General features: G+C 48.8%; 1 protein-coding gene across 3 annotated transcripts in view; it reads left to right on the top strand.

Annotated features, from left to right (window-relative positions):
• The window catches only part of LOC140392638 (telomere zinc finger-associated protein-like), a 46,065-nt gene that overhangs the window by 4,853 nt on the left and 25,822 nt on the right, over positions 1–15,390 (top strand). For all 3 annotated transcript variants that reach the window (XM_072478088.1, XM_072478086.1, XM_072478087.1), the window contains 2 exons: positions 4,963–5,956; positions 9,247–9,358. In XM_072478088.1, the coding sequence (XP_072334189.1) occupies positions 4,965–5,956; positions 9,247–9,358 (1,104 nt within the window). In that variant the 5' untranslated portion in view covers positions 4,963–4,964. The remainder of the gene's footprint in view (positions 1–4,962; positions 5,957–9,246; positions 9,359–15,390) is intronic.

Here is a 15,390-nt window from a genome sequence, read left to right as displayed (position 1 = left end):
TACCAGTCGTGCCAAGTTAAGCTTATGCAAGGTTCCCCAATTCCTGGATCCCTAAATACCGGAAATCTCTTCTTACCCTCCTCAACGGTAAATCGTCTATTCCCCTGCCCTGTTCCCCGGGGTGCATCACAAACAGTTCACTCTTCCCCATATTCAATTTATATCCTGAAAATTCTCCAAACTCCCTGAGTGTCTGCATTATCTCAGGCATCCCCTCCACTGGGTCCGCGACATACAACAACAAATCATCCGCGTATAATGACACCCAATGCTCTTCTCCTCCTCTAAGTACCCCCCTCCACTTCCTAGAGCCCCTCAGCGCTATGGCCAATGGCTCAATTGCCAACGCAAACAGTAACGGGGACAGGGGACACCCCTGTCTTGTACCCCTATATAGTCGGAAGTGGTCAGACCGTTGCCTATTTGTAATCACACTTGCCACCGGGGCCCTGTACAGGAGCTGAACCCATCTAATGAACCCCTCTCCAAATCCAAATCTCCTCAGTATTTCCCACAGGTAGTCCCACTCCACTCTATCAAATGCTTTCTCTGCATCCATCGCCACCACTATCTCCGCCTCCCCCTCCGGTGGGGCCATCATCATCACCCCCAACAGCCTCCGTATGTTAGCATTCAATTGCCTCCCTTTAACAAACCCCGTTTGATCATCATGCACCACCCCAGGGACACAGTCCTCTATCCTCGTCGCCATCACCTTGGCCAAAAGCTTGGCATCTACGTTCAAGAGGGAAATAGGCCTGTATGACCCGCACTGCAGCAGGTCTTTGTCTCTTTTCAGGATCAGCGATATCGTCGCCTACGACATCGTCGGGGGTAGTGTCCCCTTTTCCCTAGCCTCATTAAAGGTTCTCGTCAGAAGTGGGGCCAGCAGGTCCACGTATTTCCTATAGAACTCCACCGGGAACCCATCCGGTCCCGGGGCCTTCCCTGCCTGCATGTTCCCAATTCCTTTTACCACCTCCTCCACCTCAATCTGCGCTCCCAGCCTAGTCATCTCCTGTTCCTCAACCTTCGGGAATTCCAGCTGGTCTAGGAAACGCATCATTTCCTCTTTCCCTTCCGGGGGTTGAGCCTTATATAACCTCTGGTAAAATACCTTAAACACCCCGTTCACCCTCTCCGCTCCCCGTTCCATCTTTCCCTCCTCGTCTCTAACCCCTCCGATCTCTCTCGCCGCCCCCCTCTTCCTAAGTTGTTGGGCCAGCAGCCGGCTCGCCTTCTCTCCATATTCATACTGCACTCCCTGTGCCTTCCTCCGTTGTGCCTCCGCCTTACCCGTGGTCAACAAGTCAAAGTCCGTGTGCAATCTCCGTCTTTCCCTGTATAGCCCTTCATCTGGAGCCTCTGCATATTGCCTATCCACCCTCAAAATCTCCCCCAACAATCTCTCCCTTTCTTTACCCTCTTGTTTCCCCTTATGGGCCCTTATGGAGATCAGCTCCCCTCTAACCACCGCCTTCAACGCCTCCCAGACCACTCCCACCTGGACCTCTCCGTCATCATTGATCTCTAGGTACCTTTCAATACATCCTCTCCCTTACACATACCCCCTCATCCGCCAACAGTCCCATATCTAATCTCCAGAGTGGGCGCTGCTCCTTTTCCTCCCCTACTTCCAGATCTACCCAATGTGGGGCATGATCTGAAATGGCTATAGCCGAATACTCCATTCCTGCCACCTTCGGGATCAGGGCCCTTCCCAGGACAAAGAAGTCTATCCAGGAGTACACTTTGTGGACATGGGAGAAGAAGGAAAACTCTTTACTCCTTGGTCTGGTAAATCTCCAGGGATCCACTCCTCCCATCTGCTCCATAAAGCCCTTAAGCACCTTGGCCGCTGCCGGCCTCCTCCCGGTCCTAGATCTGGACCGGTCCAGCCCTGGGTCCAGCACCGTGTTGAAGTCCCCCCCCCCCCATTACCAACTTTCCCGTCTCCAGGTCCGGGATGCACCCCAGCATACGCTTCATAAAGTTTGCATCATCCCAGTTCGGGGCATATACGTTCACCAGCACCACCGCCTCACCTTGCAATCTGCCACTCACCATCACGTATCTACCCCCACTGTCCACCACTGTGGTCTTCGCCTCAAACAATACCCGTTTCCCCACCAGTATTGCCACCCCTCTATTTTTCGCATCCAAGCCCGAGTGGAATACCTGCCCCACCCATCCTTTTCTTAATCTGACCTGATCCGCCAGTTTCAGGTGCGTCTCCTGAAGCATGACCACGTCTGCCTTTAGTTTCTTTAGGTGCGCAAATACCCTCGCCCTCTTAATCGGCCCATTCAACCCTCTCACGTTCCACGTGATCAACCGGGTTGGGGGGCTCTTTGCCCCCACCCCTCTCGTCGACTAGCCATCACCTTTTTTAGACCAGCTCCTCACCCGGTTCCCACGCACCCGCTTATCCCCCGGACGGTGCTCTCCCGTCCCGACCAGCCCATCCCGTAACAGCTCCCCCTTCCCCTTAGCAGCAGCAACCCAGTTAACCCCCCCCCCCCCCCCTCACCCCGCTAGATCCCTCTCTAGCTTAGTTGCTCCCCCCATATTGCTTCCGGAAGTCAGCAAACTCTGGCTGACCTCAGCTTCCCCCGTTTATCCTTAGCCTCCCATTATGTGAGGCCCCCTCCTTCCTGCGCCCCCTTTTCCCGCCACAATTTCCATAGCGCGGGAACAAAGCCCGCGCTTCCCTCTTGGCCCCGCCCCTGATGGCGCAGCTCCCTCTCTCCTTCCCCCTCCCCTTCCCCACCGGCGCCCACATTTCTTCGTGTGTCCCCCCTTCGAGGGGAAAGAAAATTTGCCCCCATCTGATTCACAGTCCCTTGCCACCACCTCGCTACTTCATTTCAAACGCTCATTCTCAAATCTAGTCCAACTTCTCCTCTTCAATAAATGTCCACGCCTCCTCTGCCGTCTCGAAGTAGTGGTGTTTACCCTGGTGTGTAACCCACAGTCTTGCCGGCTGCAACATTCCGAATTTCACTTTCCCCTTGTGGAGCACCGTCTTGGCCCGATTGAAACTCGCCCTCCTTCTCGCCACCTCCGTACTCCAATCCTGATACACGCGGATCACCGCGTTCTCCCACCTGCTGCTCCGTGTCTTTTTCGCCCATCTCAGGACCATCTCCCTGTCCTTGTAGCGGTGGAACCTCACCACTATTGCTCGAGGTATTCCTCCTGCCTTTGGTCTTCTCACGAGGACTCGGTACGCTCCCTCCACTTCCAGGGGGCCCGTCGGGGCCTCAGCTCCCATTAAGGTATGGAGCATCGTGCTCACATACGCCCCAACGTCCGCTCCCTCTGCCCCATCGGGAGGACCCAAGATTCTTAAGTTCTTCCTCCTCGAGCTATTTTCCAGGGCTTCCAGTCTCTCCATACACCTCTTATGCAGTGCCTCGTGCGTCTCCGTCTTCACCACCAAGCCCTGTATCTCGTCCTCGTTTTCGGCAGCTTTTGCCTTCACTCCACGGAGCTCCATCTCTTGGGTCTTCTGCGCCTCCTTTAACCCCTCAATCGCCTGCAGCATCGGCGCCAGCACCTCCTTCTTGAGCTCCTCCACACATCGCCGGAGGAACTCCCGCTGTTCCAGGCCCCATACCAACTGACCGCCCTCCGCCGCCATCTTGCTTCTCTCTTCCCTTCTTTGCCGCTGCTCCAGAGGATCCTCCACAATCTGGCCACTATTATCTCTTCTATCCATTCACATCCAGGGGGGACTCCCTTCTATGTCGCCTCACAGTGGGTTTAGCAGCTGAGTACTTGTGGCACATTGGAACCTGTAGGAATGAGACTAAAATAAAATGTTATAAACAATGCCTTGTTCCTAACTGTAGTAAGCAGTTCTACTGGTTTGAGTAAACAAGTAACAAATATATGAGGAAGTTCTCAAGAAAGAAAGGCAGACAAACTTGCATTCATATCGCACTTTTCATGATCTCGGGTGATAGCAAAATGATTTACAGCCAACAAAACACTCTAGTCACTGTTGTAATCTAGGACACACTTAACGAAGTTGGCACACAGACAGCAATTTGATAATAATCAGGTGATTTATTTTACTGAGGTTGTGGGAATAAATACTGAGCAGGACTCGAGGGAGAGCTCCCCTACTCCTTTCCATCTTGAGTAAGATTACGGTGGAGGTCCATGGTTACCAACACCCTCTTTGCACATGGTACCTAAAGAGAGCCATGGGATCTTCTACATCTACCTGGTAGAGCAGATGGGGCATCAGTTTAATGTCTCATCTGAAAGGTAGCACTTCCTCAGTACTGTACTGGGAAAGTCAACCTGGATTTTATGCTTAAGGCTTTGGAATAGGACTTGAAGCCACAACCTTTTGACTTGGAGGCTAGTGTGGTACCCACTGAGCCAAAACTGACACCAGAAGAGTACAACCAAAGGCAGTGTCCAGCGAAGAAGTTTGTTGTAGTCAGCTATATTTAAGTTCATTGCTGACAGAGAATCCCATGGGATCACAACTCTTAACATTCGGTCCCATAATGCCGAATCCCAAAGAACATAACCCTTTTCCAATCACTCCAATTGCATACAGTCCCAATCAATCAAACACATTGTATATAATCCTTTACCGTTCTCTCCTACCTTTTCCCAATTACAGTTTGCTGAGCTAACAAGAAACTTCCCCAGTTAACTGGGGCTTAAAGCTCAGCTTCTAAATATTGGCAGCTAACTTTCCGTATGGAGTTTGCGCATTCTCAAACCCTGTTTGCATGGGTTTCGCCCCCACAGCCCAAAGATGTGCAGAGTAGGTGGATTGCCACGTTAAATTGCCCCTTAATTGGAAAAAATGAATTGGGAACTCTAAATTAAAAAAAAAGAACGGTGCTGTATCTACCCTGGAGACGTTCGATGGGATGGTGGTAAGCAGATTGTTTATTGTGAGCGGGTGAAGAATAATGTCTCTACTTTTTATTTTAGATATGGAAGACCATTTTTCTGAACATAGCAAGAAAATACTTAGCGCATTGAACAAGCAACGAGAAGATGGTAAATTTTGCGATGTTACACTGGACCTAGGTGGCCGTTATTTAAATGCGCACCGTAGTATCCTGGCATGTTGTAGTAATTTCTTCCACAATATCTATGGAGCTGACACATCCACTGAAATCAACCTTCCTGATAGTTGCACTAGTGTTTTGGGTCTTCTGTTTGACTTTATATATACAGGTGAGCTTCAGTTGACCCGAACAAATGTCTCCAAAGTGCTCAGCGCAGCGGAACTCCTTTCAATCCCTGAGGCTATTCAGGCTTGTCACAATTATCAGCAGAAGTCTGTTGACAATGAGAGGAGGAGTGAAGAAACCTCATGTAGCCAATCAGCTGCAGAAGATGGACCTGTGAAGGTACCATTAGACAGTACAAAACAGATTGGAGAAGTTGGAGCTCCTGCGAGTGAAATCACAAACTACGAGCTCAGACATCTTGGCAGAAGGAGCAACAAGTACAACCAAAATCAAAAGTTCAACTTGTTAACTGAGAAGCAAAAAGATAAAATAAGATCCTTTGCTATTCAGAAAAGGTCCAGAGAATCCCTGCTTCCTGACGGAAGCCAAAGCTCTAAGCAGGCAGAGAAGGCCACGGAAGGTGGCCTACGAGACAGCAGCGAGGAGAATAGTCATGAGAGCACCAATGGGAACAGCAACCCTGCTTTGGACATGGATGTCATCAAAGTGGAAGAGGACGAGGAGGATGAAGATGCGAATGACAAAGGTGAACTGGACCATGACTACATTCCAACCAGGCACCTTTGTAAGAAACGGAGAAAAGCCAGCATGCTGGGCGAAACCACACAGGGACTGAATAGACAGAACCTCAAAGCCTCAGACACAGCAAACCGAAAGAGTAAAGCTGCAGAGTGTCCGACTTGTCATAAGAAATTTCTCAGCAAGTATTACCTCAAAGTTCACAACAGGTAAACCCAATGCTCCTACTCACAACATTTAATTGTTGATGTTAATGGGGATGTTATTGTCTCATGTTTGTGTGATATGATGAATAATAGAAAACCCAGCAGCAAATGCAGGCCTCATCACACTAACTTCATTATTCAGGAGAGCAAACCAGGTGCAATTTAAGATCAGCATCTGAGATCAAGTATGAGATTGCTGGCCTAAAATCACTCCCCAAAGATTATTTGTACAAACAAAATATGAGTGCCGTGGAGATGGAGACTCTTCTTTTGTATTTCTGTGACAGGAGAAGGTTGTCCAAGGCACTTTATAGATCAGATTGAGCATCAACTTACACTTTATCACCTGGAGGTAAAGGTAGAACTGGGATTACTGGCCTTGGGCACCCCCTCACCTTACCACCACCTCCCAGAATGTAAGTGGCAAAACTTCATTTTCTTTCCATGCTCTGGGTAGAATATTCAAACCAATGCTCAGGATTTACTCCTGAAAGTAGTTATATTTGGGGACCCAGCTTGTGGGTCGTGGATTTTAGCACACCAACAACACCCAAAGAAGGTAATAAATAAACCCCTCTGCGGTTCCCATACCCACTAGTCTCGCAAAATTCTTTGTTCATATTCACGGTGAATAAAAATAAATAACAGTTCAAAAGAAAATACAATTATTGTGGGGGGAAATGAGGAGGCACTTTTGAACAAAATGCTTTGCAGGTTCTGAGAACGTATGCAAAAGTATATGTTCCCCCTGTAGCCCCTTGGACCCACTTCCTCGAATGATGCACCTTGCAGGTTCTTCTGTAGAACTCGCTCATCATCCTCCCTGTGCCTGGATGTTTGATCCCAGCACACACTGCTTTTTTTATTCTGATCTCATTGAGGTGGCATTTCACAGCGGTCCCAACATGGCTAATTCATGCTGAGGTTGCTTTTCAGGAGTAAAACAATCTTTAACTTCATAGAATTGTAGAACACAGATGTCAATTGGGCCATTGTACCTGTGCCAGCTCTTTGAAATATGTGTCCAATTAGTCCCATTTCCTCTTTCCCCATAGTCCTGCAAAAAAAAGCCTCTCCTTATAACTCAAACCATCAAGTCCTGGTAGCATATTAGTAAATCTTTTCTGCACTCTTTCTCGTTCAATAATATCCTTTCTATAATAGGGTGACCAGAACTGTACACAGTATTCCAAATGTGGCCTTACTAATGTCTTGTACAACTTCAGCAAGACGTCCCAACTCCTGTATTCAATGTTCTGATCAATGAAACCAAGCGTGCCGAATGCCTTCTTCGCCATCATGTTGTGGGGGTGAGACATACGCAGACACGGGTAGAATGTGCAAACTCCACACGGACAGTGACCCAGGGCCGGGATCGAACCTGGGAGCTAGGTGCCGTGAGGCAGCAGTGCTCACTATTGAGCCACCGTGCCGCCCACTATATCACCATTTTCTAATCGTCATCGGATCAAAATCCTTACATTCCCTCACAACAAAACTGTGGGGACATGTTCATCTCACAGACTGCAGCAGTTCAAGAAGAAGGCCATTGCCTCGAGGGGAACAAAGGATGGCCAATGAATGTTAACCTTGCTAGCGGTGTCCACTTTGTTAATGAATTTTAAAACGGTGAATATAGAAACGATTGTCTGAGTCTTCTTCCCCCCCACCTTTTCCGAGTTTGCAGTTTCATCAGTTTAAACCAGTTCCCACCGGTCCTACTCTTGCAGTTTAGTTTGAAAGATACTCTGGATTAGTCTTTGCTATGTTGTTTTCCATAACTACCATAAAACCATAGAAGAGCCTATTGTGTCTGCGCTGTCTAAAAAGAGAACTAGCCGCTTATATTAATCCCACTTTCCAGCACCTGGCCTGGAGCCTGGAGCCTTGCAGGTTCCAGCACTTTAGATGCAGATCCAGGTTGAGCAGTTCTGCCTCAACCATCAACTTAGGCTGTGAATTCCAAATGCCCACCAGCCTGGGTGTGATAAATGTTTTCCTCATGTCCCCTCTAATCTTTCTACCCATCACCTTAAATCTATGCCACCCTGGTAATTATCTCCTTAGCTAGGGGAAGTCTTTCCTTTCTATGCTGTCTAGGCCTGTCATAATTTTGTAAACCTCATTTAGGTCACCCCTTAACCTCCTCTGTTCTAAGGAAAACAAGCCTCGCCTACCCAATCTCTCCTCATAGCTGCCATTTTCAAGCCCTGGCGACATTCTTGTAAGTCTCCTCTGTGTTCTCTCCAGAGCAATTATGTCCTTCCTGAAATGTGGTGACCCAAATTGTACACAAAATTCCAGCCGTGGCCTAACCAGCATTTTATACAGTTCCATCATTACATCCCTGCTTTTGTATTCAGTACCTTACCCAATAAAGGAAAGCATTCCAAATGCTTTCTTGACCAGCTTCTACACCTGTCCTGCCCAAGGACCTGTGAACATGTACTCTTTAGTAACTTGAGGAAGCAGGCAGAAATTGAACATTAATTTATTTTAACTATGTACAAAGATCTGCAGCATCACGCTCCCAATACAATCCTTGCTGGGAGGACTAGTCTGTCTAGGCCCTGTTTTGGGGCCGGCTTTTATATCCATACATGACGAGCCACAGGCGGGTGGCCTTCCGCCCCTTATCTGGCAAGCTCGTACTCCACGAGTCCAATGGGAAGATCAATGATGGTTTCCCGTGGTCCTCAAAGGGGTTATGACACACTCCGAGTTATCTCATTTCCTCAACCAATCTCAATATATTCCCATTTATTGAGTATTCCCTTGTTTTGTTTGCCCTCCCCAAATACATAGCCTCATATTTTTCCGGGTTGAATTCCATTTGCCACTTCTCCATCCACTCAACCAAACCACTTGCTCTCAGCTAAAGAGCTCAGTTATCTTTCCTCACAACCTCTGATGTATGATGCTGGGTATCAGTCTCATGGTTCTCTGCACCACTTCCTGGACTTAAATGTGGCCAGAACTGCACACAGTTCCAAAACTGTCGAAGTGAATTCAGGATAGTTCCAACTGTCAGTGTTGAGCTCAACTGTCCTCCCCATTCCCGCCTTCCCGCTCCTCTCCCATTAATGCTGGATATCTTAAATAAAATTCGAGCAGGTCAGTCAGAAGTTAATGGTTTGGAGAGAGAACTTTTATTGAAACACCCAAAACTTTCATCGGAGTTTAAATTGCTAACTAACCTGTTTGTGTCTCCAATGTTGAGACAGTCTTTATTTACTGTTGGGGTGGCTCTCATACAAACTAACACATTCCTAATATAGTTGTTTTGCCTTCAGGAGACATACAGGAGAGAAACCGTTTAAATGCAGCAAATGTGGAAAGTGTTACTTCAGGAAAGAAAACTTACTTAAACATGAGGCCAGGAACTGCATGACCAGGGCAGGCATGGTATGCAAACTAGGTTTTTCAACATGTTTTTTAAATTGCTGTGTACTTTTGTGTAAATTTGTGTTAATCAAATTATGGGTGCCAGACCAAACAAGTTTTAACAATAATCTATATCTGACACCAATATCTGGTCTTGAAGTTGTACTTGCATGTCCTATTTTGCTAGTTTGCTTGAACTATGTGGGCCTGGAAAGTGTTGCATTTAGTTGCCTCACAGGTGGATACGTCCTAAATTGGAACCGAGACCTGTTGCTATCAGCAACTTTAGATTTATGGGGCGACACGATGGTGCAGTGGTTACCACTGCTGCCTCACGGCGCTGAGGACCCGGGTTCGATCCTGGCCCCGGGTCACTGTTCGTGTGGAGTTTGCACGTTCTCCCCGTGTCTGCGTGGGCCTCACCCCCCACAGCCCAAAGATGTGCAGGGTAGGTGGATTGGCCATGCTCGGGGGGTGGGGGGGCTTGAGATTCATGGAAATTATTGGAAACAGGGAAAGGAAAACCTGCATTTATTTGGCACCTCTCACCAGCCTAGGACCATAACATAAAAACATAGAACATACAATGCAGAAGGAGGCCATTTGGCCCATCGAGTCTGCACCGACCCACTTAAGCCCTCACTATCCCCGTAACCCAATAACTTTTGGTCACTAAGGGCAATTTATCATGGCCAATCCACCTAACCTGCGCATCTTTGGATTGTGGGAGGAAACCGGAGCACCCGGAGGAAACCCATGCAGACATGGGGAGAACGTGCAGACTCCGCAGCGGGGAATCGAACCTGGGACCCTGACGCTGTGAAGCCACAGTGCTATCCACTTGTGCTACCGTGCTGTCCAAGCACCTTCTAGAGTGCTTTACAACAATTACTTTTTGAAGTATAGTCACTGTTGTAATGTATGACATGTAGCAGCTAAGCAATGTATGGTCCTGGAAACAGGAATGAGATAATGGATAATTTGTTTTTATGATATTGGTTGAGGTTTAAATACTGCCAGGACCCAGAGGAGAATTCCCCTGTTCTTCAGAATAGTGCTATGGGATCTTTTACTTCCTCCTGAGGGAGCAAATAGGACTTCAACTGTTCTGAAAAACCAATGCAGTGCTGGAGTGTAAAATTAAATTATATGCTTGCGTCTCTGGAGATGGAGCTCAAAGCTACAACACTCTGACTCAGTCAAGAGTGCTACCACACCACGGGGAAGGTGGAGGCACAGTTGAGGAAAGTGAAGGGGGCAGTCTACGACTATGGGGAGAAGGCAAGTAGGATGCTGGCACACCAACTTCGCAGGAGGGAGGCGGCCAGGGAGATCGGGGGAGTGCGGGAAAAGGAAGGTGTGGTGATGTGCATCAATGTAAATGCATGTAGGCTGGCTAGACACTCGGGAGCACAATAGACATCACACACACAGACTCAACCAATAGATCAGTTAGATAGGACATGACCAATGGACATTCACTATACACACAGAGGTGACACAGGAGGGCATTACACCAACCCATATATAAAGGACTCCACACACATGATCTCCCTCTTTCCAGTGGAGACAGTCAGTGAGTAGAGACACAGGGTTGATTCAATATTACACCCACCACGTGGATTGCAGCAACTGGTTAGTCAGTCTGGGTAGCTATAGTAGGATTAGCAGTAGTGTCGAACCCGAGTAATAGAAGTGTAAATAGTTTAATAAACGTGTTGAAGTTATCTCCACGTCTGAACCTTCCCTTGTCAAGTGCACCACAAGGAAGTCGCTTGTGTTACACCTAGAACATAACAAATCATGGTACCAGGACTCAACTGTTTCAATCCATATAGCCACACCTCAGCGTACAGTGACAACCAGCAACGATACCCAGGCAAGATGTTCGAGATCCGGATTCCGCAGCAGCTCCAGTGCCACGGCGATCTCCGCGAAAACTGGCGGGTATTCCGGCAAATGTTTGAAATCTTCCTGTAGCAGCCGAACTAGAAGACGTGGCCGATGCTGAAAAGACAGAGCTTCTGCTCACCATCGCCGGTGCCAGAGCTGAAGAAATCTTTTAAAAATTCACGTTCTCCAAGGGGCAAAACAGGAGTAACTTCCAGGCAGTCCTGGACAAATTCGGCAAATACTGTGAGGAAAACACACTCCAACCAGCAAGAAAAGGTAAGAGAAGCGCCAGTACTCACCACGAGGCCGAGATCCCGGAGCAGAGAACTGTTTTGATCGGCGGCCATCTTTCTAAAGGGACTGCACTTGCACAGTTGCGCGAGAAGCACACAGAACGGGAAGGTCCGTTTGCGCATGCGTGAGACACCGCGCATGCGCAATCACGAAAACAGCCATCGGTACAGGAACAGCGATTTCGCTTCCTTTTTTTTTAAATAATATTTTATTGAAAATTTTTGGTCAACCAACACAGTACATTGTGCATCCTTTACACAACATTATAACAATACAGATAATAATGACCTTTTTTATTTAAACAAGAACAAAAGAAAACAACAAATAAATAAATATTAAATAACAAAAATAAAAACTAGCCCTAATTGGCAACTGTCTTGTCTCAGGCCACCCCCCCCCCCCCCCCCCACCCCCCACCCCCCAAGTTCTGGGCTGCTGCTGCTGCCTTCTTTGTTCTCCCCTATCTATCTTTCCGCAAGATATTCGACGAACGGTTGCCACCGCCTTGTAAACCCTTGAGCCGACCCCCTTAGGACGAACTTAATCCGCTCTAACTTTATGAACCCCGCCATATCATTTATCCAGGTCTCCACCCCCGGGGGCTTGGCTTCTTTCCACATTAGCAATATTCTGCGCCGGGCTACTAGGGACGCAAAGGCCAAAACATTGGCCTCTTTCGCCTCCTGCACTCCCGGCTCTTGTGCAACCCCAAATATAGCCAACCCCCAGCTTGGTTCGACCCGGACTCCTACTACTTTCGAAAGCACCTTTGTCACCCCCATCCAAAACCCCTGTAGTGCCGGGCATGACCAAAACATATGGGTATGATTCGCTGGGCTTCTCGAGCACCTCGCACACCTATCCTCCACCCCAAAAAATTTACTGAGCCGTGTTCCAGTCATATGTGCCCTGTGTAATACCTTAAACTGAATCAGGCTTAGCCTGGCGCACGAGGACGACGAGTTTACCCTGTTTAGGGCATCTGCCCACATCCCCTCCTCAATCTCCTCCCCTAGCTCTTCTTCCCATTTCCCTTTTAGTTCGTCCATCATAGTCTCCCCTTCGTCTCTCAATTCCCTATATATATCCGACACCTTACCGTCCCCCACCCATTTCTTTGAGATGACTCTGTCCTGCACCTCTTGTGTCGGGAGCTGCGGGAATTCCCTCACCTGCTGCCTCGCAAATGCCCTCAATTGCATGTACCTGAATGCATTCCCTTGGGGCAACCCATATTTCTCGGTCAGCGCTCCCAGACTCGCAAACTTCCCATCCACAAATAGATCTTTCAATTGCGTTATACCTGCTCTTTGCCACATTCCATATCCCCCATCCATTCCCCCCGGGGCAAACCTATGGTTGTTTCTTATCGGGGACCCCCCCAGTGCTCCGGTCTTTCCCCTATGTCGTCTCCACTGTCCCCAAATCTTCAGTGTAGCTACCACCACCGGACTCGTGGTATAGTTCCTTGGTGAGAACGGCAATGGGGCTGTCACCATAGCCTGCAGGCTGGTCCCCCTACAGGACGCCCTCTCTAATCTCTTCCACGCCGCTCCTTCCTCCTCTCCCATCCACTTACTCACCATTGAAATATTAGCGGCCCAATAATACTCACTTAGGCTCGGTAGTGCCAGCCCCCCCCTATCCCTACTACGCTGTAAGAATCCCTTCCTCACTCTCGGAGTCTTCCCGGCCCAAACAAAACCCATAATACTCTTTTCTATCCTTTTGAAAAAAGCCTTCGTGATCACCACTGGGAGACACTGAAACACAAAAAGGAATCTCGGGAGGACCACCATCTTAACTGCCTGCACCCTCCCTGCCATTGACAATGCTACCATGTCCCATCTCTTGAAATCTTCCTCCATCTGTTCCACCAACCGCGTCAAATTTAGCCTGTGCAATGTGCCCCAATTCTTAGCTATCTGGATCCCCAGGTAACGAAAGTCTCTTGTTACCTTCCTCAACGGTAGGTCTTCTATTTCTCTACTCTGCTCCCCTGGATGCACCACAAACAGCTCACTCTTTCCCATGTTCAATTTATACCCTGAAAAATCCCCAAACTCCCCAAGTATCCGCATTATTTCTGGCATCCCCTCCGCTGGATCCGCCACATATAGTAGCAGATCATCCGCATATAAAGATACCCGGTGTTCTTCTCCTCCCCTAAGTATTCCCCTCCATCCCTTGGAACCTCTCAGCGCTATCGCCAGGGGCTCAATCGCCAGTGCAAACAGTAATGGGGACAGAGGACATCCCTGCCTTGTCCCTCTGTGGAGCCGAAAATATGCCGATCCCCGTCCATTCGTGACCACACTCGCCACTGGGGCCCTATACAACAGCTGCACCCATCTAACATACCCCTCTCCGAACCCAAATCTCCTCAACACCTCCCACAGATAATCCCACTCCACTCTATCAAATGCTTTCTCGGCATCCATCGCCACTACTATCTCCGTTTCACCCTCTGGTGGGGCCATCATCATTACGCCTAACAACCTCCGTATGTTCGTGTTCAGCTGTCTCCCCTTCACAAACCCAGTTTGGTCTTCATGAACCACCCCCGGGACACATTCCTCTATTCTCATTGCCATTACCTTGGCCAAGACCTTGGCATCTACATTGAGGAGGGAGATTGGTCTGTAGGACCCGCATTGTAGCGGATCCTTTTCCTTCTTTAAAAGAAGCGATATCGTTGCTTCTGACATAGTCGGGGGCAGTTGTCCCCTTTCCTTTGCCTCGTTGAAGGTCCTCGTCAGTAGCGGGGCGAGCAAGTCCAAATATTTTCTGTAAAATTCAACTGGGAATCCGTCCGGTCCCGGGGCCTTTCCCGTCTGCATGTTCCTAATTCCTTTCACCACTTCTTCTACCGTGATCTGTGCTCCCAATCCCATCCTTTCCTGCTCTTCCACCTTGGGAATTTCCAGCCGATCCAAAAACTCCATCATTCTCTCCCTCCCATCCGGGGGTTGAGCTTCATACAATTTTTTATAAAATGTCTTGAACACTTCATTCACTCTCTCCGCTCCCCGCTCCGTCTCTCCATCTTCGTCTCTCACCCCCCCTATTTCCCTCGCTGCTCCCCTTTTCCTCAATTGGTGTGCCAGCAATCTGCTCGCCTTCTCTCCATATTCATACTGTACACCCTGCGCCTTCCTCCATTGTGCCTCTGCAGTGCCTGTGGTCAGCAAGTCAAATTCCACATGCAGCCTTTGCCTTTCCCTATACAGTCCCTCCTCCGGTGCTTCCGCATACTGTCTGTCCACCCTCAAAAGTTCTTGCAACAACCGCTCCCGTTCCTTACTCTCCTGCTTCCCTTTATGTGTCCTTATTGATATCAGCTCCCCCCTAACCACCGCCTTCAACGCCTCCCAGACCACTCCCACCTGAACCTCCCCATTGTCATTGAGTTCCAAGTACTTTTCAATGCATCCCCTCACCCTTAAGCACACCCCCTCATCCGCCATTAGTCCCATATCCATTCTCCAGGGTGGACGCCCTCTTGTTTCCTCCCCTATCTCCAAGTCTACCCAGTGTGGGGCATGATCCGAAATGGCTATAGCCGTATATTCCGTTCCCCTCACCCTCGGGATCAATGCCCTACCCAACACAAAAAAGTCTATGCGTGAATAGACTTTATGGACATAGGAGAAAAACGAGAACTCCTTACTCCTAGGTCTACTGAATCTCCACGGGTCCACCCCTCCCATCTGCTCCATAAAATCCTTAAGCACCTTGGCTGCTGCCGGCCTCCTACCAGTCCTGGACTTCGACCTATCCAGCCTTGGTTCCAACACCGTGTTAAAGTCTCCCCCCATTATCAGCTTTCCGGTCTCTAGGTCTGGGATGCGTCCTAGCATTCGCCT

The sequence above is a fragment of the Scyliorhinus torazame genome, chromosome 16, assembly GCF_047496885.1.
Source record: "Scyliorhinus torazame isolate Kashiwa2021f chromosome 16, sScyTor2.1, whole genome shotgun sequence".
Lineage (NCBI taxonomy): Eukaryota > Metazoa > Chordata > Chondrichthyes > Carcharhiniformes > Scyliorhinidae > Scyliorhinus > Scyliorhinus torazame.
The sequence above is the reverse complement of the archived record's forward strand: the minus strand, read 5'-3'. Positions and strand labels throughout refer to the sequence as shown.